This window comes from Uranotaenia lowii, chromosome 2, assembly GCF_029784155.1.
Source record: "Uranotaenia lowii strain MFRU-FL chromosome 2, ASM2978415v1, whole genome shotgun sequence".
Taxonomy (NCBI): Eukaryota; Metazoa; Arthropoda; class Insecta; order Diptera; family Culicidae; genus Uranotaenia; species Uranotaenia lowii.
Window position 1 is genome coordinate 62649384 of NC_073692.1, and position 27948 is coordinate 62677331.

Genomic DNA, 27948 nt, shown 5'->3' on the forward strand with positions numbered 1-27948 from the left:
CAGAAGATCTTTTAAAATTGTATCGAACAACCATTCTCTCAGTGATGGAATATGGAAGCTTCTGTTTCCAGTCAGCTGCCAAAACTCACCTCATCAAACTCGAGCGTATCCAATACCGTTGTCTCCGCATCGCTTTGGGCTGTATGCCCTCAACGCATAACATGAGTCTCGAAGTTTTGGCAGGAATACTCCCACTAAAAGATCGATTCAATTTATTATCACTCCGGTTCCTCATCAGGTGTGAGGTCATGAACCCATTGGTCATTGTAAATTTTGAAAGTCTTCTTGAGCAAAATTTTCAAACCAGTTTAATGTCTATAAACCATGTCCTCATGTCAGTACAGGTAAACCCTTCTTCGTATTCTCAAACTCGTGTTTGTAGCCCAGACTACGATCATTCTTCTGTCCAGTTTGATTTGTCTAGGCAGCAAGAAATTCTTGAAATCCCGGATCCGCATCGTCCACTTCTGATTCCAAGAATTTTCGAAGCTAAATATAGACACGTCGATGCTGATAAAATGTATTGTAGTGATTTGCAGTGTTCAATGAAATATCTAGTGCCTCTTACAGCCTCGAATCACCATGCTCTGTGTATATAGCAGAGTTAGCAGCAATTCATTGGGCTTTGGACAGTATCGCTTCAAGGCCAGTTGGGAACTACTTTATCGAAACGGATAGTCTGAGTTCTGTTCAAACAATTCACTCAATAAAACCGGGAAAGCACTCGCCATACTTCTTCGAGAAGATACGGGATAGTTTGAGTGCTTTATCAAAACGTCGCTTTACCATCACCTTTGTTTGGGTTCCCTCCCATTGCTCGATAGAGGGTAATAAGAAGGCAGACTCTCTGGCAAAGGTGGGGGCGATGGAAGGCGACACGTATCAGCGTGAAATCACCTTCAACGAATTTTACTTTTTAGTTCGAAGCAACGCTCTTGTCAACTGGCAGCGCAAATGGGACGAGGATGAGTTGGGTCGGTGGCTGCACTCGATTATCCCAAGGGTAAGCCTTAAACCATGGTTTAATAGATTGGACCTGAGTCTAGATTTTATTCGTATATTTTCCCGTCTCATGTCCAATCATTATTCCTTAGACGCGGTACTCTATTGTTTGAATATTGCTAGAAGCAATGTGTGTAGCTGCGGCCAAGGTTACCACGACATCCAGCATATTGTTTGGTCGTGCGAGGTCCATCTTGTCGCTAGAACGAATTTGATAGACTCCCTTCGGGCCCGAGGAAAACCACCCTATGTTCCAGTGAGAGAAGTGCTGGCTGTCGTGGACTTGGACTACATGTTCGAAATATACCTTTTCCTAAAAGCTATTGATCTTCGTCTATAATTCTTTTTTTTCATATTTCCCTATCTATCTTCTTTTTTCTTTAAAAGTGAACTAGATATAAGCACACAATTGTAATAAAAAAAAGGTGTCTGGCTCCTTAAAGCCTAAAGGTATGAGCCGTTTCAAATAAAGAATTAACAAAAAAAATGAATACATTAGTTTTTGCTGTTTTTAAAAGCCTAAAATGAGTAATCTTGTATGTACCCTTCGCAACCTACGATCTATACTTAAAGTTCAATTTCAGGATGCTTTTACTTCGTTATTGTCAGATTTTGCCAGCAGAAATTCCATTAAAAACGCTCAGAAAAGCGGCTCAAAAATAATTAAATTTATTAATTTTAAAACAGCTGTATCCACAAAATTGCCCTCAGTTTCTTTTAAAAGAGAAGTATTGGACCGAAAAGAAGCAGAAATTGAAGGAGGAGGATGTAGTCACCTAAAATATAGATTAGACGAGGTATAAGTTTGAAAAAACAGATCAATATCATGATTGAAAAAAGTGTGCGTCGGCCGCTGGGAGGTACCAAGAATAAAGTAAATTTTTTTCTTAAAAAAAACTATAATTTTTTTTCCAAATTTTTTATGAATTATCATAATATTACCGTCATTTCCTTCATTGAAAGTATTTTGATCAAACGAATGTTTTTTTTTTAGATACACGCTTTCGTAACTGTCCAGTTTCTAAATGCACTAAGCTTTACGCATACTGGAACCTGTTTCTTCACGTTCACCGTGGTGTAATTGGCTAACGCGCCGTGTTGCACTGTGTGGAATTTGCGAGTTCAAGTCCCTGCCGGTGAGCAGTTGTATCTTATTCGAAAAATTTATGATATTTATGACTAATGTTTTTTCTTTTTTGACATCTTATGAATCTCTAATACTTCCCATCACATTTGAAAATCGATTTTTTGGTTACACACAATTAAAATGTATTTTTTGTGTTCATAATCAATAGTTCAAAACAAAATCACTATTGAGTATAACAATAATGGATCTAGACGGACTAGATGATTGATAGCATTAAGCTCTAATATGCGATGGAAACAAGTACTTATCGTTCATAAAGTATCAACCAACTTTCATATTTTGACCGCTTATCGAGTTCAGTAAATTTAATTTTGTATGACTATTCAAGCTTGGGAAAATGAAACGATTTTCAAACGATCAGTTTAGCTGAGTACTCGAGTACTTCGAAATGTACTTCATGTCATGCTGCTTAGAGCTTTACTGTCAAAATTTTTGTTGAATAATTGCTTTTTAAGCTAATTGCTGTAAATTAATAATATGTTAAAAGTAAAAAAAATCTTGAGCTCCACTTATTTGAATATCTGGAACAGGAAACTGGAGCTCAATGCGAAAACGCGTCTGTAGATTAGCATTTCTTCCACGCGAATATCTGTCTTCAAAACTTTATTTTAAAATCAAAGAAAAACATTGATACCGTAAACTTTGGGAACTTTGATCAACATGAAATTTTTGCAGGTAATCAGCATTAACTAAGTCTGAATTTAAAATATTTGAAAACAGTTTTTTACGTTTGAGAGCCTATAAATTGAGTTTCAAATAGGCTATATTTGGTTTGTAGTTAGAGATTTCTTATATTGCTTAAAATCTTATTTTAAAGTTTTAAAATATCTGTTTTCTCGAAGACTCACAAACAAACACCTCTCCTAATAAAATAAATAAAGAAGCAAATGGGTTTTTTTATATGAAAGTTTATCTATTTTCATTTGTATAGGTTTAGTTTTAGAGTTATTTGTATGGTAATTCTATGATAATTTTTGTATATTAAAAAACAACGGACATTTTCAATGAGAAAGCCTGTATAGAACAAATGACTAAAAACCCTATCAAATGGTTAAGTTTAAAATAAAAAAGAACTTAGGAATAGTGGGAGTGCTAGAAATTGCATGATGGTAAAATTTCATTTGTTTTGACGTAGAATTACGTCTTACGGCAACACTATAGGGGTGCAAATTGAAACTTGCAAACGAATCTCGCGTCACGAAAATGTCCTCTTTCAAAGACATCCCATCTGAAGGATTATGACGTCATCACCAAACAAAAAAAAAAGAGTTCAGGAATGAAAACACGGATGACCCGCCTCTTGTTGGGGTTAAATCGTGTCCACGAAAGGTATAAAAACCACGGGTCGCCTGCGGCTCGATTTCAGTTTTGGTTTGCTCGTCAAGCTGAACAGTTCTCCTGCGATTCGATCTGCGTTTGGACCCCACCAGTGGTAATCCAACGCAGATATCGTTTTGCAGTAAGTTCATTGGCAGCCAGTGGGGCAGGAGGATCATGTCGTAGCAGAGATGACGATAAGCAGCGGTGGCGACTAGCAGAGTGGGCAAGAGGTGGAGGTGACATGTGGTGGCCTATTGTAATTTGACAATGATTCATAACGTCTTTACATGTCATGTCATTACATGTTGACATATCATGACATGTGGACGTGTTGACACGTTGACAACACATTTTAACATTGCATTCTTGCAAACTGAGAAATGCTTTCCCCTGCACTGAGCACGAGGCAAAGGTGTGAAAGAATTGGAATTCGACTGATTGGAACGGTCCTTTTCAGGGCCAAAATAATGAAAAAAAGAGTAATATTTGATGGTTTTCTCTATCACTTATCTATCTACCTCACAAGCAAGCATTATAAATTGTCAAAATCAATCTTTAACAGAGTGTTCGTAAACTGATTTGTTTTGGTGATGCATCGATTTGTTTGGTAGATGTCAAATCACCTTCCAATGCTTTTGCATACAGTTTGTTTAATTTACGAACGCCAGCATCGACAGAAAAAATCACTTCGATAGAACAAATCAATTTACGAACACGCCGTAAGGTATCAAACATAATTTCAAAACCAAGGACTGCTAACGATTACTTGCTTAGGCTTTCTAAACAAAACCTTCCCTGCCTTCATCTGATACGGGACTGATAGCTCGATTATCGAAAAATTCAGTTTTGTCATATTTTTCTCATCGAATAAGCCCCGCCTCCATTGACCGCAACAATACGAAAAGCCCGGGTGTAAAAAGGCATAAATATAACTACCGTAACATTTTCTCTTCATTTACATTCAAGCTTCGTTGCTTGAGAAGCAACCAGCTTGGAAGGAAACAAGTGAAACCATTCAACAACAGCCTACTCCGTTAATGTGTTGCATTTCGTTCAAATTTTTCTCGCTTAGCGCAAAGCTAAAGCTACATGAAAACGTTTCGGACGAACTTGGTACGGATTCTCTCACATTCTGGGGCAAATCATGATAAGAAAAAGAAAAGCAAAGCAAAAAGTTGGAATCATTGCATTATGTTTTAATGTTTAATAGATTTTATTATTTAAGAATGAGCAGTTTTTAAAGATAGAATAAAACATGATTGTATAATTCACCTCTGTTTTCGATTTGTTTTATTTTAATGATTTTTTTTCGGCAAAATTTGACAGAAGTAAACGATTTTAACTTTTCTTGTCGTAATTCTACGACAACTTCACGGTCGTGTGTTGCACAACCTCTTCAACTTTTTTAGGCCAAAATATATTGAGAAATGTTTAAGTTCCCTTAAATGTATGCAGCATCATTATCCATCTTTTGAATATACTTATTTTTGAAAGAAAACGTTGAAAAATTCAATGAATTTCAAAGAAATAATTACTGTTCTTGATGTTTTAAGCCTTCTGTGCAAATTGGCATCAGACGATAATTTTGAAGATGTTGAGATACGTTAAAACCAAAGTGATCAAAGTTACCCCGAAACATGAAATCTGGTTTTGTAACAAACATTTAGTTATAGCCACTAATGTCGTTTGAATATTCTGCTATCAATGATCATGCTTTAAACTCCATACTTCAGTAAGTATTTTAAAACTTTTTAGTGTTACAAAAAAGCAACCCCTTCCGAAATATTCGAAAATGGATTAAAAAAAGTGATCAATGTTCCCCCAGTTTACGGTACTACACTTGAATCAACAATCGCTTATTTACAATACTTTATATTTTCTACTAAGAGACACGAAAATGACAGAAAAACGCAGCAACAAAGTACACAAAATACAGACTCGAAAAATTTGAATAGTCTGATAATAAATGTTTGGTTTATTTATACAAACATTTCGATAGAAATAGAATCGATATAAAATGTTAATCGATGTGTGTCTTTTTTCACGCAAATCGCCTCATGGTCTGAAACGAAATAAAAAAATCACATAAAATTTTCAGTGTAAAATGAATTGTGTACAAGTGTACATCTGAATTGTTTTTTTTTATTTTCATTTTAATTTTTATAGTTGAAGTTGAAAAACTTTATTTTAAGTATACCTTTCATATGTTTATTTCCTAGTTTCACCTTAAGCCGGTGTCCCAGCTGTGAGCTTCGTCGTCGCGGCATGAAAGTTTCACGATCATCGCCAATCGACGACGGCCACGATCGACGCACGATGCACGGTCAGTTCACTTCTGCCTCTGCCAGCGATCGGTCGCGCTGGATTGGCTTAGCGCGAAAGCTTTCTCACTTCGGAAGCTTCACGTCGAGAGGTCTCACGCGAAGAAAGTTTTCCTTCCGCCGCAGTTTCGGACCCCTTTCTGTTTGCCTATTTGCGCTTCTTCCTTTCCTTCTGCGATTCATCTTTCGGTGGACCCCAGCTTCGACCGTTCCCATTCTTCTTTCTCCAAGACCGCTTCGAGAAAAATATAAACATCTTGTGAAAGAGCTTCTCAGATTAACGTTTGGGGCCGTGAGTGAAAAAGAAAGTCGCCCAAAATCGTCAACCAAAGGCCGAAGAGCGGGTGCTCGAAAAGTTTAACGATTTGGTGACGACGCTCTTGGGTTGAGAAGGAAAGTGAATGAAATTTAATTTTTTTTTCTGCTGCCAAACGGTGTAAATAAAAAGTGAAATTCGTATCTGGAGGCGGCCGGTTCGTTTGAAAATCCTAAAAAAATGGCACTCACTATGACCGATATGCTGTACGAGAACCCGTTCGATCATTTCCTGTCGCTGCTGGTGGATTTTATAATATTTTTCTTCAAATCGATCTACTACACCCTGGAAACTATTCTGCTAACCTGCATTCCGTATCGTTTTCGAAAACTGAAGGTAAGCTCATTCGTCAATTGGCAGTTAAATAATTTTGTCAATTTTGTTAATTTTATTTATTTTGTCAATTTTGTTAATAATGTCAATTTTATCAATTTTGTCTATTTTGCCTATTTTGTCAATTTTGTCAATTTTGTCAATTTTGTCAATTTTGTCAATTTTGTCAATTTTGTCAATTTTGTCAATTTTGTCAATTTTGTCAATTTTGTCAATTTTGTCAATTTTGTCAATTTTGTCAATTTTGTCAATTTTGTCAATTTTGTCAATTTTGTCAATTTTGTCAATTTTGTCAATTTTGTCAATTTTGTCAATTTTGTCAATTTTGTCAATTTTGTCAATTTTGTCAATTTTGTCAATTTTATCAATTTTGTCAATTTTGTCAATTTTGTTATTTTTCTTCGTTTTGTAAATTACATCAATTTTGTCAATTCTGTCAATTTTGTCAATTTTGTTATTTTTGTCAATTTTGTCAATTTTGTCAATTTTGTCAATTTTGTCAATTTTGTCAATTTTGTCAATTGTGTCAATTTTGTCATTTATGTTGATCTTGTCAATTTTGTTAATTTTAACAATTTGGTCGATTTCGTCAATTTTGTCAATTTTGTCATTTTTGACATTTTTGTCATTTTTGTCATTTTTGTCATTTTTGTCATTTTTGTCATTTTTGTCATTTTTGTCATTTTTGTCATTTTTGTCATTTTTGTCATTTTTGTCATTTTTGTCATTTTTGTCATTTTTGTCATTTTTGTCATTTTTGTCATTTTTGTCATTTTTGTCATTTTTGTCATTTTTGTCATTTTTGTCATTTTTGTCATTTTTGTCATTTTTGTCATTTTTGTCATTTTTGTCATTTTTGTCATTTTTGTCATTTTTGTCATTTTTGTCATTTTTGTCATTTTTGTCATTTTTGTCATTTTTGTCATTTTTGTCATTTTTGTCATTTTTGTCATTTTTGTCATTTTTGTCATTTTTGTCATTTTTGTCATTTTTGTCATTTTTGTCATTTTTGTCATTTTTGTCATTTTTGTCATTTTTGTCATTTTTGTCATTTTTGTCATTTTTGTCATTTTTGTCATTTTTGTCATTTTTGTCATTTTTGTCATTTTTGTCATTTTTGTCATTTTTGTCATTTTTGTCATTTTTGTCATTTTTGTCATTTTTGTCATTTTTGTCATTTTTGTCATTTTTGTCATTTTTGTCATTTTGTCATTTTTGTCATTTTTGTCATTTTTGTCATTTTTGTCATTTTTGTCATTTTTGTCATTTTTGTCATTTTTGTCATTTTTGTCATTTTTGTCATTTTTGTCATTTTTGTCATTTTTGTCATTTTTGTCATTTTTGTCATTTTTGTCATTTTTGTCATTTTTGTCATTTTTGTCATTTTTGTCATTTTTGTCATTTTTGTCATTTTTGTCATTTTTGTCATTTTTGTCATTTTTGTCATTTTTGTCATTTTTTCATTTTGTTATTTTTGTCATTTTTGACATTTTTGACATTTTTGACATTTTTGACATTTTTGACATTTTTGACATTTTTGACATTTTTGACATTTTTGACATTTTTGACATTTTTGACATTTTTGACATTTTTGACATTTTTGACATTTTTGACATTTTTGACATTTTTGACATTTTTGACATTTTTGACATTTTTGACATTTTTGACATTTTTGACATTTTTGTCATTTTTGACATTTTTGACATTTTTGACATTTTTGACATTTTTGACATTTTTGACATTTTTGACATTTTTGACATTTTTGACATTTTTGACATTTTTGACATTTTTGACATTTTTGACATTTTTGACATTTTTGACATTTTTGACATTTTTGACATTTTTGACATTTTTGACATTTTCGACATTTTTGACATTTTTGACATTTTTGACATTTTTGACATTTTTGACATTTTTGACATTTTTGACATTTTTGACATTTTTGACATTTTTGACATTTTTGACATTTTTGACAGTTTTGACATTTTTTACATTTTTTACATTTTTTTGCATTTTTGAAATTTATGACATTTTTGACATTTTTGACATTTTTGTCATTTTTGTCATTTTTGTAATTTTTGTCATTTTGGTCATTTTTGCCATTTTTGTCATTTTTGTCATTTTTGTCATTTTTGTCATTTTTGTCATTTTTGTCATTTTTGTCATTTTTGTCATTTTTGTCATTTTTGTCATTTTTGTCATTTTTGTCATTTTTGTCATTTTTGTCATTTTTGTCATTTTTGCCATTTTTGTCATTTTTGTCATTTTTGTCATTTTTGTCATTTTTGTCATTTTTGTCATTTTTGTCATTTTTGTCATTTTTGTCATTTTTGTCATTTTTGTCATTTTTGTCATTTTTGTCATTTTTGTCATTTTTGTCATTTTTGTCATTTTTGTCATTTTTGTCATTTTTGTCATTTTTGTCATTTTTGTCATTTTTGTCATTTTTGTCATTTTTGTCATTTTTGTCATTTTTGTCATTTTTGTCATTTTTGTCATTTTTGTCATTTTTGTCATTTTTGTCATTTTTGTCATTTTTGTCATTTTTGTCATTTTTGTCATTTTTGTCATTTTTGTCATTTTTGTCATTTTTGTCATTTTTGTCATTTTTGTCATTTTTGTCATTTTTGTCATTTTTGTCATTTTTGTCATTTTTGTCATTTTTGTCATTTTTGTCATTTTTGTCATTTTTGTCATTTTTGTCATTTTTGTCATTTTTGTCATTTTTGTCATTTTTGTCATTTTTGTCATTTTTGTCATTTTTGTCATTTTTGTCATTTTTGTCATTTTTGTCATTTTTGTCATTTTTGTCATTTTTGTCATTTTTGTCATTTTTGTCATTTTTGTCATTTTTGTCATTTTTGTCATTTTTGTCATTTTTGTCATTTTTGTCATTTTTGTCATTTTTGTCATTTTTGTCATTTTTGTCATTTTTGTCATTTTTGTCATTTTTGTCATTTTTGTCATTTTTGTCATTTTTGTCATTTTTGTCATTTTTGTCATTTTTGTCATTTTTGTCATTTTTGTCATTTTTGTCATTTTTGTCATTTTTGTCATTTTTGTCATTTTTGTCATTTTTGTCATTTTTGTCATTTTTGTCATTTTTGTCATTTTTGTCATTTTTGTCATTTTTGTCATTTTTGTCATTTTTGTCATTTTTGTCATTTTTGTCATTTTTGTCATTTTTGTCATTTTTGTCATTTTTGTCATTTTTGTCATTTTTGTCATTTTTGTCATTTTTGTCATTTTTGTCATTTTTGTCATTTTTGTCATTTTTGTCATTTTTGTCATTTTTGTCATTTTTGTCATTTTTGTCATTTTTGTCATTTTTGTCATTTTTGTCATTTTTGTCATTTTTGTCATTTTTGTCATTTTTGTCATTTTTGTCATTTTTGTCATTTTTGTCATTTTTGTCATTTTTGTCATTTTTGTCATTTTTGTCATTTTTGTCATTTTTGTCATTTTTGTCATTTTTGTCATTTTTGTCATTTTTGTCATTTTTGTCATTTTTGTCATTTTTGTCATTTTTGTCATTTTTGTCATTTTTGTCATTTTTGTCATTTTTGTCATTTTTGTCATTTTTGTCATTTTTGTCATTTTTGTCATTTTTGTCATTTTTGTCATTTTTGTCATTTTTGTCATTTTTGTCATTTTTGTCATTTTTGTCATTTTTGTCATTTTTGTCATTTTTGTCATTTTTGTCATTTTTGTCATTTTTGTCATTTTTGTCATTTTTGTCATTTTTGTCATTTTTGTCATTTTTGTCATTTTTGTCATTTTTGTCATTTTTGTCATTTTTGTCATTTTTGTCATTTTTGTCATTTTTGTCATTTTTGTCATTTTTGTCATTTTTGTCATTTTTGTCATTTTTGTCATTTTTGTCATTTTTGTCATTTTTGTCATTTTTGTCATTTTTGTCATTTTTGTCATTTTTGTCATTTTTGTCATTTTTGTCATTTTTGTCATTTTTGTCATTTTTGTCATTTTTGTCATTTTTGTCATTATTTTATTTTTGTCATTTTTTTCATTTTTGTCATTTTTGACTTTTTTTTTGACATTTTTGACATTTTTGACATTTTTGACATTTGTGACATTTTTGACAGTTTTGACATTTTTGTCATTTTTGTCATTTTTGTCATTTTTGTCATTTTTGTCATTTTTGTCATTTTTGTCATTTTTGTCATTTTTGTCATTTTTGTCATTTTTGTCATTTTTGTCATTTTTGTCATTTTTGTCATTTTTGTCATTTTTGTCATTTTTGTCATTTTTGTCATTTTTGTCATTTTTGTCATTTTTGTCATTTTTGTCATTTTTGTCATTTTTGTCATTTTTGTCATTTTTGTCATTTTTGTCATTTTTGTCATTTTTGTCATTTTTGTCATTTTTGTCATTTTTGTCATTTTTGTCATTTTTGTCATTTTTGTCATTTTTGTCATTTTTGTCATTTTTGTCATTTTTGTCATTTTTGTCATTTTTGTCATTTTTGTCATTTTTGTCATTTTTGTCATTTTTGTCATTTTTGTCATTTTTGTCATTTTTGTCATTTTTGTCATTTTTGTCATTTTTGTCATTTTTGTCATTTTTGTCATTTTTGTCATTTTTGTCATTTTTGTCATTTTTGTCATTTTTGTCATTTTTGTCATTTTTGTCATTTTTGTCATTTTTGTCATTTTTGTCATTTTTGTCATTTTTGTCATTTTTGTCATTTTTGTCATTTTTGTCATTTTTGTCATTTTTGTCATTTTTGTCATTTTTGTCATTTTTGTCATTTTTGTCATTATTTTATTTTTGTCATTTTTTTCATTTTTGTCATTTTTGACTTTTTTTTTCACATTTTTGACATTTTTGACATTTTTGACATTTGTGACATTTTTGACAGTTTTGACATTTTTGACATTTTTGACATTTTTGACATTTTTGACATTTTTGACATTTTTGACATTTTTGACATTTTCGATTGACATTTTCGATTGAAATTTTTGACATTTTTGACATTTTTGACATTTTTGACATTTTTGACATTTTTGACATTTTTGACATTTTTGACATTTTTGACATTTTTGACATTTTTGACATTTTTGACATTTTTGACATTTTTGACAGTTTTGACATTTTTGACATTTTTGACATTTTTGACATTTTTGACATTTTTGACATTTTTGACATTTTTGACATTTTTGACATTTTTGACATTTTTGACATTTTTGACATTTTTGACATTTTTGACATTTTTGACATTTTTGACATTTTTGACATTTTTGACATTTTTGACATTTTTGACATTTTTGACATTTTTGACATTTTTGACATTTTTGACATTTTTGACATTTTTGACATTTTTGACATTTTTGACATTTTTGACATTTTTGACATTTTTGACATTTTTGACATTTTTGACATTTTTGACATTTTTGACATTTTTGACATTTTTGACATTTTTGACATTTTTGACATTTTTGACAGTTTTGACATTTCTAAGTGTTTTGTCAGTTTTGTCATTCTTGTGATTTTGGCATTTGTAAAAATTTCGTCAATTTAGACAATTTTCGACATTTTTCTACATTTTGACATTTTGAAATTTTAGATATTTTGACATTTTTTTATGTTTCTATTAGGACATTTTTGTCATTTTTTACAATCTTTACAATTCTGACACTTTTTAATTTATACAAATTAATAATTTTAAAATTGACGATCTAAACTTATTAGCCATTGGCTATTTTGAAAATTTTTTTTGTTTTGACCACTTCAAACACAACTTTTGGCCTCGAGACATGTAATTTGCATGGAAATTATATTTGTGCAAATTTGGAATCTCGCCAATTCAAATCAATCAACAAACAACCGGGTGGCATTAGTTTTAATCTGCTTACTTTTGCCTTAGATTGCGTTAACTGATGACAAGATTTTCCTTCGTATTAGTCAAATATTGTTGTGATTGAAAAATCTGTAGACATTGTCCGAGTTGTATCTCTGAGCGAATTTTATTGGAAGTTTTAGAAGGACACTAGTCTTGATAAATTTAAAAATTTAAATTAGTTTTAATTCATTTTGTTTCAACTGACGGCTCATTTGTAATGAACATCGTTGGCATAGTTTGCAAATCTAGATAACACCAGCTTGTTATGACGTGTTTGTTCGCCAAAGGTCATCATAACTTTCATTGTTTACAGGGACTTTAATATATTCAGTTTCGGCCGGTATTGAAGCACTTGAAGTGAATTAGAGCCAGGCCAGATGGCCTCTGCAAAATTCAATTTAATATTTTTGACAGTTTATGATTTATAATGAATTAAGAAATAGAAATCATAAACAAAAACTAAATGTACGAAACTGATCATAATTCTTATTCAAAATCAGATTAGATCTATGAATTTTGAATTTTAATCAGTTAAAAAGTGTAAACACACACATTAAGTGTTGAGTGGGTAGGTTCAATGACTTCTCCTGTTTACTGTTTTTGTTACATCACAGTTAATCTTCTATTTGTCTGAACTTTTCCCCCTTGTACTAAGCTGCTTAAATGCAAAATGATACCCAGCAACGAACACAGGTTGCCTTCAAATGTTAGTGCATTTTACATTTAGGGTAAATTAATCGATATTAGTCTTCTTAGGGATGAATCAAAAACTTTTGGGTAGGTATTTAAGATATTTATGGTACATGATGGTGCAGTTTTTTTCCAAAAATTTTTCTCAATGAACTTCAGACGATTTGTCTGTGAAAGCAAATCCGTTTCTTAGATGTTTACCACTGATTCAGCCGGTGTTAAAGTGGAAAAAACATTCCGTGTTGTGCCCCAATCAGTCGATCACCAAATGTACAGTATGGCACTCATCGCGATAATTATCGACTACAACCGAACCACTTCTTGGAACTTTACCCTAGTAGCTGTTAGTTGCCTTTTATGTGCTGCATTTTCCGTCAAGGTAAAACCAGTGGAGCAAAGAAACACCGACCATAATGAACAGTAACAGGAAACGAAGAAATTCAACGCCGGCCATTGATGAAGAAACGAGGAGAGAGAAAAACATTGTCATGTGGAGGAAAAAGTACTAGAAAAAAAACTCCACCTTTTATTTTCGCTTGGCCGGCCTCTAGTTGATTTCAAGTTAAGGTAAACTCGCTGAAGGTACAACCGTGTTTTGTTGCTAATTTAAGCACCCAATGGTCGATGGACTCAAATTTTGTTACAGTCACAGCCCAGTAAAGCCACCACAATGAATGACTTTTATTTGGGCAGAGGGAGACTGTCTTTGGGCTAGCTTAAAGTTACTTCAGAGGAAAGATAAAATCCGCCGTGACTTTGCGACAACATTAGGTTAGGTAATCCTCATCAAGCTGAGCTCAAAACTTAGCCAAGTTAGCATGAAAATTGCCCAAAGGTTTACGACGCAAAAACATTATTTTTCTACAATTTGAATTCAGAGACCAAATTCGCGTTTCAAAATGGGAGAAATGCGCTAAGCAAAAATTTGCACTGCTCCAAAATCGGGTTCGTCGCTTATGCACAAATGCAGTCTTTTGATTATATTACTAATTCACTGGTTCACCTCCAGCAAGAAAAAAGCCCCTGATTCATAAAATAACCAAATCAACGCAACTGTTGTGCAATTTTGCCTCCCGCAAAAATTGAGATCAGCTCATTGCACCCCTTGCGGTTGCACGTTGGGAAGTTTTTATTGTTTCTTCTTACCTGAAAAGGCGAAAGCTAGTTGATGATTTCCTTCAACCATTTGCGTCGCTTTTGGCACGTAAGTATTTTGAATCAATTCTGTTGAATTCAACAAGCTTTGGCGAATAGACGATCGAAGTCAATCGAAATAGCTGTAGTCTACTTTTGTCTTTATCAATAAAACACACACAATTTTGACAATTTTGACAATTAGACAATTTTGCCATTTTTGCTAATTTGACAAATTTGACAATTTTGACAGTTTTGACAATTTTGACAATTTCGACTATTTTGACAACTTTGACAATTTTGACAGTTTTTACAATTTTGACAATTTTGACAATTTTGACAATTTTGACTTCGATTCCCACTGCCCCCCAACTTAGGTTAAGGAAATTTTGTGAGACTACGGACATAAAAATGAACACAAAACATGTATTGTACCTAATACACACAGAAACAAGAACCAAGAAATTGTAAACTCTAAGGAGTATAAAAGAAAAATTGTAAACTCTCCGGAGTATAAATCGAATACCGCTGATCAATATAGTCTCAGTAACTGGACCATTAATAGGAGCTTTGCCGATAAAGCAGTTCCGAGTCGTGCTAAAAATAGCATCGGCGACTAGAAAAAGAAGAAGAAGAAGAAGAAGAAGACAATTTTGACAATTTTGACAATTTTGACAATTTTGACAATTTTGACAATTCTGACAATTTTGACAATTTTGACAATTTTGACAATTTTGACAATTTTGACAATTCTGACAATTTTGACAATTTTGACAATTTTGACAATTTTGACAATTTGACAATTTTGACAATTTTGACAATTTTGACAATTTTGACAATTTTGACAATTTTGACAATTTTGACAATTTTGACAATTTTGACAATTTCGACAATTTCGACAATTTTGACAATTTTGACAATTTTGACAATTTTGACAATTTTGACAATTTTGACAATTTTGACAATTTTGACAATTTTGACAATTTTGACAATTTTGACAATTTTGACAATTTTGACAATTTTGACAATTTTGACAATTTTGACAATTTTGACAATTTTGACAATTTTGACAATTTTGACAATTTTGACAATTTTGACAATTTTGACAATTTTGACAATTTTGACAATTTTGACAATTTTGACAATTTTGACAATTTTGACAATTTTGACAATTTTGACAATTTTGACAATTTTGACAATTTTGACAATTTTGACAATTTTGACAATTTTGACAATTTTGACAATTTTGACAGTTTTGACAATTTTGACAATTTTGACAATTTTGACAATTTTGACAATTTTAACAGTTTTTACAATTTTGACAATTTTGACAATTTTTCCATTTTTTTTTTAATTTTGTCAATTTATTTAATGTTCTGAACATAATCCAGCAGTTCAACACTGTTTTCATCGAGACATTTGAAAGCATTTTGAAAAGGTTTTAGTTCCTTGCCATCAGAAATAAACCCTTTCATCATCAGTTTCGGGCCTGAATGTCGCCCGGTATGCAAATGGCTTGCTCAAATAAGTCACCAAAAGAAGTTTCTATCGCCGACTTCCATGATGTAACGCGCTAGCTCGAGTTCAAAAGGCTCATCTTCATCATTTACATGTTACGGTCCCGCCAAACATCATTCGTCTCATGCGCACCGGGTCGTTTTCTTGGACGTCCGATGCTTTGTTTGCTCAACATAAGTGAGCTTGTTTGACTTAACCTCAGCCAAGAAAAGGCACTGTCAAATGTGGGTCACTGGGTCCGGTCTTCGTCGCCGAAATCCACCTGATTTCACACTTCCTAGGATGGTTCGTATGTGTGCTTTACATTAGGGCCGTTCATTTTGTTTATCTAGCATTACAAGAGTTTTCTCAGTGTGGGCTTGCATCGCATGTTATATCGCCTTTTGGCATGCTTTATTAGTCGACGTCAGCCAAAACATTATTTTGAGCCTGCCTAATATTCCAACTACGAAAATTCCAGCAAAAAACAACCGGCTATCCAGTTTGGAGCTAATCACATGCATAAACAATGAAATGGACAAAAAATATTATCGGCATTTAAAGTTTGTTGAACCCCTCTGATCGCAGCAATGCATCCCCAAAAACGTGATTTGTCAGTAGTAGATGAGTCGGTTCGATAAAATATTGGATCTTTTTTCCTATCAACCTAACATATGTGTATACTAGGGTAAAAGGCCCCTAAGACAACGGCTTAAGGAAGCTTTTTTCGTTACTTCAATAGAATTGCCTTCCCTGTTGGTTGAAAACTGACATTCATTCATTGAACTATATTTCTACTATTGTGGTATGAAACTATGCAGGGAATAGATCAATCCACTACGTACTTTTGAGCCAATTAATCATTTATTTTTCACACTCAAGTTCCCTCATTGTCGTACCATGTCCTTACTTCCGTCTTACAAAGAGACCGAAGTTGTCTCAATTTATACCACCCTCTTTGGGGATAAATTAAAATCTTGCGTTTGCGGTTCATGCAATTGGCATAAGCTTACTTCAAACGGTACAACCGCGCAGGATAGGTCAACCATTGCTCGGCTAATGCATCTGCAGGCAGCTAAATATTATAGGTACCTTTCATTCAATTCTACCTAATTTATCTCAAACTACTCCACCCTCTTGAGGGATGGATGTAAAATTTTGCGGTTGCAGTTCATACAAATGATATGATTTACTTCGAACGGATTAACCGCGCAGGATAACTGCAAAGTTCGGATGAGATCTAAGTCGCAATAAAATCGTCTCGCCATCTAAGCAGGTCAAAAGGTAGCTTTATTGAATCTAGGTATCATTGCTTGGCTAAACAATTGCAGGCAGCACAATATTAGACCTTACAAATTGAATCCACCCTGCAAATGTATTTCATACCAACACACTCTCCAACAGTTTACTACGAGACGTCAAGCCGAACGGTTGGTTCCTTACAAGCTCTCTTAAGAAGTGCGGTGCAAATCGAAAATCGTTATGACCTCACCAACATTGTGAAAAAGGTGTGTTTTGAGGTTAGAGATAGTGACCACGTGTTAAAAATGACGGAATGTAAAATTCGTGTTAACACGATTCGTTTTTCGTTTGAAAGGGAATCGAAGGAACCTTCGGAAGCTGAAATGTTTCAGTTTTGCCGAGAAATATGTTTGAAGCCTGAAGATGTGTACTCCGTCCATAAGGAAAAGGAATCGCGGTCAATATTAGTTAAGTTCAACAACGAAGTGTTGACCAAGAAATACAAAGAGAACATGCAAACAAAGCTAAAATTCTTGTATACCGACGGATCCACTGCAGATATAACTATGACTGAAGGTGGAATTAATTTGAGGTATGTGAGGATTTTCAACCTTCCTCCTGAACTCGAAGACAGGGACATATTCAACTCTTTGTCCCTGTTTGGAAATATTAGGCAGCAGGTGCGTGAGAAATACCATCCCAGTACCGGGTTTCCAGTTTTTTCTACGGTTAGAGGCGTGTACATAGAAATTGATAAGGAAATTCCTCCTCAACTGCGCATAGGCCATTTTATGGCCCGCCTGTATCACGATGGAATGATAAATAGGTGTTTTTGTGCCGCAGTACGGACCATGTGAAGGCTAACTGCCCAAGGCGTAACGCCAAGGCACCACATGTATCTGTTCAAAGCCGTTTGTTTAGTAGCGTCGTGACCGGAACCCAAGTTGTAAAGGCGCCTCTCCCAGAGTCTACGAACGTTCGGCCTTTGAAAACTTCGATGACAACTCTCGCTACTAGTAGCACTACTAATAGTTCGTGTAGAGTATCCGACATGCAATCGCATCATCGAAAGGAAACGACGCCATCAGAAAAAGCATCTTATCAACTGAGTACTCAGGAGTGCCCAAGAGATAAGGTTCCGAGTACAGAACATGAGAACCCATCAGAGCAGCAATGGAAAAGAGTTCCGAAACGTGGAAGAAAACCAAAAAAAGACGCCGGTGGTCACTCATCAAACGATTCTGAACATGGATCCCCAATCTATATTCCAGATGCCCCATCGTTATTAGCGTTACAGGAGCAAAGGACAAGGAGCAAAAGCAAACATCGGAAAATTGAGACGAAGCAACAAAGCCAAAGTGGTCGAGTTAGAAATGAGTTACCCGACCGCTCAAAAAGTAAATGAAGAACATAAAAATCACAGAGTGTTTACAATAAATAGTTTAGCTTAAATAAGAGTGGAGTTTAAAAAAGTTATTATGAAATGTAATGTAAAACTGATGTCTCATGGTAAATAAATTATGTTTTTAATTATAAAAAAAAAAAAAAAAAAAAAAAAAAAAAAAAAAAAAAAAAAAAAAAAAAAAAAAAAAACACACACTCTCCAACGGACTGGGCTGCCATTTCACAAATTACTTTGCACAAATTTGCACAGAAACCGCACATATTTAAAGAACATCAACAATTTCAAAAGAACTACCTAGATATATGTTTTTCTACGTAATGAGACTGAATAGTAAGAGATTTGAGAAGAGGCAGAATCATGCATTTTGACAAAATTTGTATTCTTATTCATGTGGGAACCCTGGCCAAGGATATCAAAACAAAACAACGCCACGTTGATGTGTGAAATGCGCATTAGATTGAATGGTTTAGCTAATTTATTCGAGTTAGTTTAAGAAAGATAAAAGTTCTTGCGAAAAGGTTTTTTCTCGGAAATTGACGCTTTGTTGTTCTAACATTTTGTTGTTGTCATTTTGTTTTGTTGTTGCAAAAAAAAATCAGCTAAAAGCAAGTTTTAGGGTTCAAAATTTTTGGCAGTTGACGTACAGTAATTCAACTAAAATTAGACTTTTCGACAATTTTTCATTCAAACTGTAATATGTCATAAACGACGAAACATACTTTGTTGAAAATTCACTGAGAGTTTATTAAAAATAAGCAATGATGATTTTAATTTTTAATCATCCAAATTTTCTTGTCATTTTGACCTTCAACGGAAATTGATTGCATTCTTTTTCCATGCATCGTAAAAATTCAAAAGAAATCGAGGTTTTCTGTCCAGGAATTGAAATTTTTTCCTCGAGTAGTTATTGATTCCTATTCAGAGAATCTCTGAAAACTGGAGAAGTTTTAGTTTTAGTTTTCAAGGATCTCTCTGTGACCATTCTATAAAGCATAGCGATTGGTCGTATGGGAGATATTGCCATTTGAATTGGAAGAAGTTCAAAAAGTCTAATTTTCATAGAATTGATGTATCTCATGTTTCAAATACTTGAGAAAGGTTTAATGTCTTCAGGTAATAGAATCAAAAATAATCGAATCTAAAAATATAAAATTTTGAAGAAACAATGTCATTGGAGTCGAACGTAAGATATGTGTAAAGTTGAAGATATTCTGGCGTGATCGTTACATTGACAGGAAACGTTTAAGCAAAGAAACAAGTTGAGGGGATCACTAAGTTCGTCTTTCAATATGGCGGAGTGCGCCAATAATTCATTTCACTTCGCGATTTTAAAATCAAATTTTTCAAAAGATAGTTTTAAAAGCGACAATTTGTGATAGAAATAAATTCACAGGCGAGAGTTTATCGTGTGAAGTAGCCAATAAAAGTGGAAAGGGATTTTTCGGCTCTAAAAAAGGCCGTTTAATTGAATGAAGCAAGAGCAAGAGAAGAAATTTCCATGAATACGACGAACCAGCTGGATATACTTCGGCATGATAGTCCCCCGCTTGACGTGGAAGGCACACAGATTGGTGTATTCGTACAGTCCCGACCGAGTAGGCTTCGTTCCTGCAGTGCCATGACAGTCGAGCTGTGGAATTGCAGATCCGTTTTGAAGTTCTAGGCGATCTCACAAACTAGACGCTGGAAAGGTAGCTTGCGGTTCAGCTGCTTTTAACGCCGAATCTCACGAAAGGCAACGATTCCAGCCGCAAACGATGCGGTTTCTTCACTCCTCCGGTGCACAGTGGTCCAAAAGGGCCTGAAATGGAACTTTTTTCCTGGTGACTTTGTCTTTCATTTTAGCTATTAGATGTCTTCAGAACATTTACTAGTAAGATTGTTTCCCATAACGTGAAAGTATCAAAAATTAGTCACAGCCTACTACGATAAAAATAAAAACACTAACTTTTTTGTTTGAAGAGATAGAGACCAAGTTTGCTCTACAAAGTTGTAGATATCATCAAAATATGAAACTTTGTTGGAATAATTGATGATATCTACAACTTTGTAGAACAAACTTGGCCTCTATCTCTTCAAACAAAAAAGTTAGTGTTTTTAATTTTATCGTAGTAGGCTGTGACTAATTTTTGATACTTTCACGTTATGGGAAACAATCTTACTAGTAAATGTTCTGAAGACATCTAATAGCTAAAATGAAAGACAAAAGCACCAGGAAAAAAGTTCCATTTCAGACCCTTTTGGACCACTGTGCGGTGGCTAGAGCAATCTTTCGGGCAGCCTTGGTCGCCAGCTGCCTGCGCGAAGCCTTTCCTCCGGTTAACTATTTTGCATGGTACGCAGAACGCGAATGAAATTTTAGGCTTTGTGAGAAAGATTTCCGTGCCATCCGTGCTTGCGCTGAATTAGTATTGGTGTACCAACACATAGCCGCCTGAAAATGATGTTCGGAAAAGATGTCCGTTAAAGAGGCGTTTTTCGTGACACGAGATCCGTTCGCGAAATGCATTTTGCCCCCTAAAGTGTTGCCGTAAGACGTAATTCTACGTCAAAGTCGCTGCGGCTGCATCGGGATTAAATATATGGAGCTCGTTCTCCCATTGTATAGAATCCAGGACGAGGAAGATAGCTTCGTAGTCTAAGTTTTTGAAGTCCTGGTAGAAGGGAGTGGTTTTCTCCATGGGAGCGTTTATTCTAGTGACATCGAGTGAGACCATACGGCATACGGCCGTTTTCGTTTTCAAAGCTGTTGATCTGGCGAAGAGTCGCGGTGCTCAAAGAGCTCAGGAAGATGTTGGAAGGAGCTGAGAAATAGGAGCGCAAAGGATCTGGGAACAAAACGCATAAGTACAGTTTCCGCATAAGTACAGAAAACCCCTTCACCAGTCCAGAAGATGTAGCGGGCGTCTAGATGATTTTGCGGGTTTGACCTGTGAAGAATCGGAAACTGGATACACGAGGAAGATGTTCTCATCATAACAGGGTACTTGCCTGTGAGAGCGGTCTGGAGAACCCCCCCCGCCACCAAAGAACTCAGGGCCAGAACTACTGAAGACGCAGGCAGGAAACAGCGTCACTTAGTCGAAGGGCTCCGGGCTATCCATAAAGCAAACGTCGCTGCGTCTGGTACTGAAACTAAAGAAATGGCCGAGGTACTTGCGGGCGGGAATAAGCGATAGTTCACGTGGCGTCTGTGTTTGGGTCAAATATTATCACTCAAACATAAAGTTCTTGAAAAATAAGAATGCTTGCCTGGAGGACTAGGCTGGAGAACCTCATTTCCATAATCGAACTAAGGACTGGGACCAAGTTCGTTGCGTCACAGTGGAGAAACCCAAGAAGCACTTTCCGGAACCGATGAACCATTATAAAACAATCGGCAGGAAGCTACGGTCTCTTTGTCGTTTAGTGGATCTGTTTTAACGTTTAAAATTGATTGTGAATTTCAAAGCCACTTAAATAAGCTTTCCATATTGCTCGGTTTTAGGCGGGTTAGCGAAGTTTGTCAAAGACAAAAATAGAAAAGCTGAAATTGTTCTTTGTATAAAATCGTTTTATATGGAATTTTTTATCTATTTCGGCTGAGGAGCCTTTCAAAAATTAGTAGAAAAACAGAAGTAGAAGTAGTAGAGACTTTAGAAACAACTACTTGCACCAAAATGTTACAGAAGTAATCCGATTAAATTACAGAAATTTTGTCACATTACTCTTACCAAGACAGAAGTTCAATGCTACCATAATCATAACAGAACAAATGTTTAGAAAATTTTTCATATCTGAAATCTATTACAAGTGAAAACTTGGCTATTATATGACACGTGTTTTAGTAAATAAGTAAATTACATAATTTCAGGATTAGTGCTTCTAATGCTTTATCGTTAATAGAGTTTCAATCAAAGTCCAATGAAATTCCAACAGTTTTACATAGCAAAAAGTTTAATTATTTTGAATTATAACAGTACTTGAAACATAAATTAGACTAGAAAGCTCTCAAATATGGAAAAATATATAAATTAGATAGCTCAGAAACAATCAAGAAATAAAATATGTTAAATAATGTGTTGAAAAATAATTGAAAAAATAAATGTTTTAAATTTTTGTTTCCTAGTGTTCAAAGTTTGAAAAATTGATTCTTGACAATAAGACATACTTTTTTTTTAATTGCCCTTGTATATATGGTTGAGAAATACGAGATAGTTCTAGGAAATCTTAGCAAAATTTTTTGTTCGATATTTTACTTTAAAAAAGAGCCGTGTTAGAAAATGAAAAAAAAATTCAAAATAATGACAACAAATTAGGCTTTCAGTTTGAGCAGGTAATAAATATACTACATCGCACTTGTCAAAATTGTTTCCTGATCATATCCTTCATCCCACACTTCAGAAACAATTTTTTTGCTAGGATGCAGAGGTGACCTCGGTCCTAAAGCACAAATTTGATTCTTTCATCCCTTTCTATATTTTTCCTACCTATCAATTGACTACTAGGACGTGGCCGGCGCCGTTATTGATGGTTAAAGAGAGAGTATAAGTTTTGTGCATTGAGAGTGAGTCGCTAATCCCAAGCATCATTCTTTTGACCTTTGCGCAAAATTGATAGCCTCGGTCAATCACGGAGTAGCAACTATTGGCGATATGGAATTCTTTCTACTGAGCCACGCCTGTGATCATGGTGCTCGAAATGCATTTATTTAAAAAAAAAACAATTAACAAAGTTCATATCATCAAATAACAATCAGAATCAGGAAAACCCATTTCAATGAATTCCATTTTGTAAAAAAATAACAGAGCATTTCGGGTTCAATGATTCAGGTGGATGTGAGTAGTTAATCAAGCTCAAAGACTTTTTTGTGATGTCTTCAGATATTACTGCGTACCTTATCGATGCGATATCTAACGAACGCTCGAAACTAGACACATGAAATTTATTACTGTCTGGACCATAGGGGACCAAACCTAAACCCTCGAGTCCCTGGTCGTTCCTCTGGAGACTCAGTGGAGGGTGGGCACACAAGGCCTTCTTTTCTGGCTAGCTCGATCTTGAGCAGGAACGGAGCTCCTCAAGGTCGGCTTTCACAAAATTGCTGATCAAGGACCCGTCGGATATAGTTAAACACACTACCGCTGTAAAATTTAGATTTTATGTTTTTTTATTAGAATACCTGTGTGTTGTGTGTGGTGTGTATTCGTTGGGCCGGCCTTTGCTGCTACTGATGCTGCTCCTCGGAACGCTCTAGGATGTGGATTTGTTGTGGCTAGGCAGTCGACGAGAATTGGCGATCACGATGCCAATCCCTCATCAACTCCTCAGGCCGGAACGGAGAAAGGGCTCCGTTCAGCCTACCAACCAGTGAACTCCTATTGGGAGGTCCTTCTACCCGGGCGAATCTTGGCTAACCAATCTGGTCCGAAGAGCAGACGCGTGGTACCAGATTGGAACTTGGTCGAAGCGAACTAGTCCTGGATGGCATAAGACTTATGCTATGAACTTTTGGGTCCTGGTGGATAAAGCAAAGCACATGTTTCCTTAGAGGGCTACCTTTTTTGCGAGGGTTGTTCAATATCGCGCTTTTACCTAATTCGCTTATCGTATCGGTCACTTTTATATTTTCCGCTATTTTTTGTAACAACTGATACACTTTAAAACGGCTTAGTATATCACTACTTTGGTAACTTTTCTTGTTACACTCGATTGAGGCGTTGTGATCCTCGATCTTTACGGGCCTGCGGATCAAGCGGAAAGAACCCTTTTTTTTAGTATTTTTGGTAGCTTATTTTCCGAAAGGTCTTTATACCAGATTTTTAGCGACTGGACAAATTCGCTTTTTAAATTTGTGCGTTCTCAGTTATCTCGTTCTAGTACCGCAATTTGTGTATTTGTTTCAGTGTACCTGTGTTAACATGTTGTGTTCTTGTGAGTCCTGTATTTTATTTTAACTAATCCTACCTTGCTCTGACGAAATAATATATTAAATAATTAACTTATAATGAACAATAAACAAATAATTTGAGCAAATAAACGAAGAACGATTTACTTTGGGAAAACTTTACCGAGTTGAATTTCGCAACGGTAACAAATTTACTGACTGTTTCTAAAATGCGAGGCTCTACCAACCTTATTTGTTTTCAGATTTTTGAATGTGGTTCCCAAAATCCCCCAGCAAAAAAGGACAATTAGCCGGTTAGGGTCATATAGACCCGCAAAACTCGTTTGGGTTTTAAATCACAAATCAGACTCTACTCCAATTATGGACTTCCTTGGAGGTGGAATTATCGGTATAAAATACTATGCCGAACAAGCTTTCTAATAACTGCCATTTTTCTCTCAGCGCAGCAACATTGCAAAGGTTGGAAAGAAGCCAAATTAAACATATCCTACACAGTAAACGAAAATTACCGAGTTCGGTAATTTTTTTACCGAAATCCTAACATGTGTAAATCGTTAAACTGTTCGGTAATTTTTTCGGTAAAAAATAAACGAACATCGGTAAATGGAGAAACGATTTACCGATGTTCGTTTATTTTTTACCGAAAAAATTACCGACCAGTTTAACGATTTACACATGTTAGGATTTCGGTAAAAAAATTACCGAACTCGGTAATTTTCGTTTACTGTGTATATTCAAGTCAGCAAGGATATTGTCGACCAAGCGCTGGGTGTGTATGGGAACCGGCATTAAAAAAACCATTCTTTATTTCCAACCGACGTGACGATAAAAAACCACCAGTCAAGATGAGCTGTGCGTGTGCATGTGAACCAGACGGCAATAGAAAACAGTCTCTAGTTTCCCATTCTCACCCCATTCCCCTCTTATTCTCATCCCTTTCCCTACAAAGACAAATGAGAATGGATAAAATACACTGGCTAAACGGCAAACGGCCAATTGTTTTTTTTTTTTTTTTTTTTTGTTAATCGGCGGTGGTAGAAGGTCTATGACAATAAATTTTCGTTTACTAACCGACTCACTTTTTAAGATTTCGCACTGGCAAGCCGAGAAGAGATGTTACAGTGAGTTTGATTCTCACAGTATTTTTTTTTTTGTGAATTTCTGGGATGTTTTTTTTTTCGCTTGTATTTAGTGGCCTTGCATCATTTTGCTTGGGAGCTCAAATCTTCATGCCAGTAGTGTTTTTAAATATGTATATCATTTATGGGACAGTACACTTTTTTGAGCATTTTCGGCACAGAGATTTGCTAAATGGGCATTGGGTTTTTGCCAATCTCTTTTATGGGTATAGATTCATACAAATAGGTATTACTTAAACTATCAGTTCATAAACTATGTATTTATGATGTAGGTATATATTTGCGGGAGCACACCTGAGCTAACGATTACCGTGCCGGTTGATCGGTTTCGAGTAAATTGTTTATTTGGTCCCATCAGACAGTTCTGCCGTTGTGGTGTGCCCAATGATCCATGATGTCAATGCCGGCTGATGGCAGCGATTACGATTATTGGATTCCGTATTGTTTCCTTCTCGAAACATAAGAAAAATGTGCGGTTTTTGCATAAGAATAGAATGATAGATTACATCGATGATATCTCCCGGCTCTCAAGGCTGAGCTAGGCGATTAAGTCCGCTCCTTGATTACGTTCAGCAAAGTTTGATATCTCATCGCTTGATATTCTTGCAGTAGACAAGCCAGTTTCGTCACAAACATCAGTTACATGTCACGACAACGACGCCGTTTATCTCGCATTGCCAACAAGCAACAAGCAACATCGAGAGCGCAAATGATCTATTGATTTTCACTACACATGTTTAATTGCCAGGTAATTACAATGAAAAATAATAAAACACCATCCAGTCAGACAGTCAGTCGATCTGGCGGTCTGTCGCCCTAATGCCTGGTGACACTTTCCACGATCCAAATTTATCCGCTGCTGGTGGCGTCGATACTCGAAATTTGCATAAACGTATGACACTATCGATTTGTCAAGCCCGAGGGCGGATGTTTGCACGATAATTCAATCGAGGGGTGTTTGCCGATCCCTTGACAGACGAAATTTTAACCGAATCAAAATTTCTGAGTTCTTGGAGATTTTTTTCGATTAACAACACTCCTTCAAAAGGTAAAACAAACTTTTTTGAAGCCAAATCTACCTTGAATTCAGCAGACGTACCCTTCGTTAGTAAAGGGATCGGCTGTTAGCGACAATTATCCGTCTGGGCTTCTTTGAAGGGTATCACCGTCAGGCAGACCAGACAGTAACAGAGACACCAAACACATAATGAGAGGCGATTTGCATAAATTTACTAATCCGGAGAAGGTGGAAAAGAAAAGCCACTACTGTGTGCGCTGGTGATGGTGATTTCATGGAAGGTACTTAAAAAAACAACTCTACACGCTCATATTTTTTAACCAGAAATGATTGTTTTTCATACATTTTTTGGTATTTTTAGTAGAACTGCTAAAATTGCTGTTTTTTAACCGTTATGAATTGTTCAATTTTAACCATTTTCCGAGTTCATGAAGAAATTTTTGATTATGGTTGAAATTCAACAAAAAAATGCGTGAAAAAACAGTCGCCATGTTTGCAATCGCAGAAGTGTTTGTTTTGTTTCTGGTTCCGCGTTGGACTTAGATTATATAAATCTCCTTAAAGATTTAAGATTAAAGATAACACAAACTGTAAGTATTTTGCTTGACAATACCGGTTAATTAAATTAAAAAAAAATGTTTTCAGATTGAACATCAAAGTCACTCTCTTTTAAATTAAATTTTCAGATGAAAGTTGGAGCAAATATGGGTTATGTTATCTGGAGTCGGAAGCAGCAGCAGTCCCGCCGAAGACAGCTCCAGCTGCCGTCATATGTTAGGGTAAGTACATGCCATTTTGGAAATCTTTGTCAACTGTTCCGAGATCAATAACCATGTTAAATTAATTACAGAATGTTCCGAAACTCTCTACGTTTGCTGCATCAGAAGGTTCCGAAAATATGCTGGGAATCACCGGCACTAGAATCACAGAAGAGCGGGAAACTGAACATCGCAGGAAAGGCAGCACCGCATCATCCGTAACTGTGATAGCAGTGCCGAAGCAATCATTCCCCCGGCCGGCTAAACTTTCTTCCGCTAATGCAACTTAGTAGTGCCAGTAGACCACTCTTTTACTAGCATCAAGCAGATACCAGTGAGGGCAATCAAAAATCAATGTTTAATATAAAAAAATCTGTTGAAAATCTGATTGATTGATTTCTTTAATTCTGTTCCCATTCCATTCATATTTTAAAACGAATATTTCCTGCTAATTTCGTCCCATTTTTGCTTTTCCGACCATGCTTGAAAAATAACCATTATCCAAGTTCTCTGTGAAATCTCATTTTATGAGTTTTCAGTGAAAACTCATAAAATGACTTAACCCACAAAACTGCCATTATGGCTATTTTTCAAACATTAATGGTTCAACGTGGCCCAGCGTGTATTTAGATGCTCGTATCACCACAACTGACTCTAATTGTTCATTATAATTGGCACATCGTCATTCATATTAGGCCTCGTAATGTGGTGATCAGATTATCTGGGTACATCCCAATCAGCAATTTTTTCAAGTCCTATGAAATAATATGATTCCCAAAAAGTCCAATGTTTAAACATATTATTAAAAATAGTGCAATCAATTTCATCGCTATGGCATCTAAGTAATTTGTAATCTAAAACACTATTAATTTGAAACCA

The 27948-nt window shown here is 34.2% G+C and overlaps 1 protein-coding gene and 1 long non-coding RNA gene across 4 annotated transcripts in view; both read left to right on the plus strand.

Annotated features, from left to right (window-relative positions):
• Positions 1 to 5811: 5811 nt before the first annotated feature.
• LOC129745121 (short-chain dehydrogenase/reductase family 16C member 6) overlaps positions 5812 to 27948 on the plus strand; it is an 81577-nt gene continuing 59440 nt past the window's right edge. For all 3 annotated transcript variants that reach the window (XM_055737972.1, XM_055737969.1, XM_055737970.1), the window contains exon 1: positions 5812 to 6442. In XM_055737972.1, coding sequence (XP_055593947.1) covers positions 6287 to 6442 — 156 coding nt within the window. In that variant the 5' untranslated portion in view covers positions 5812 to 6286. The remainder of the gene's footprint in view (positions 6443 to 27948) is intronic.
• LOC129745122 (uncharacterized) lies at positions 26660 to 27460 on the plus strand. Its single transcript, XR_008737080.1, has 3 exons — positions 26660 to 26901; positions 26998 to 27090; positions 27162 to 27460. It is a non-coding gene; the product is annotated as an uncharacterized LOC129745122 (long non-coding RNA).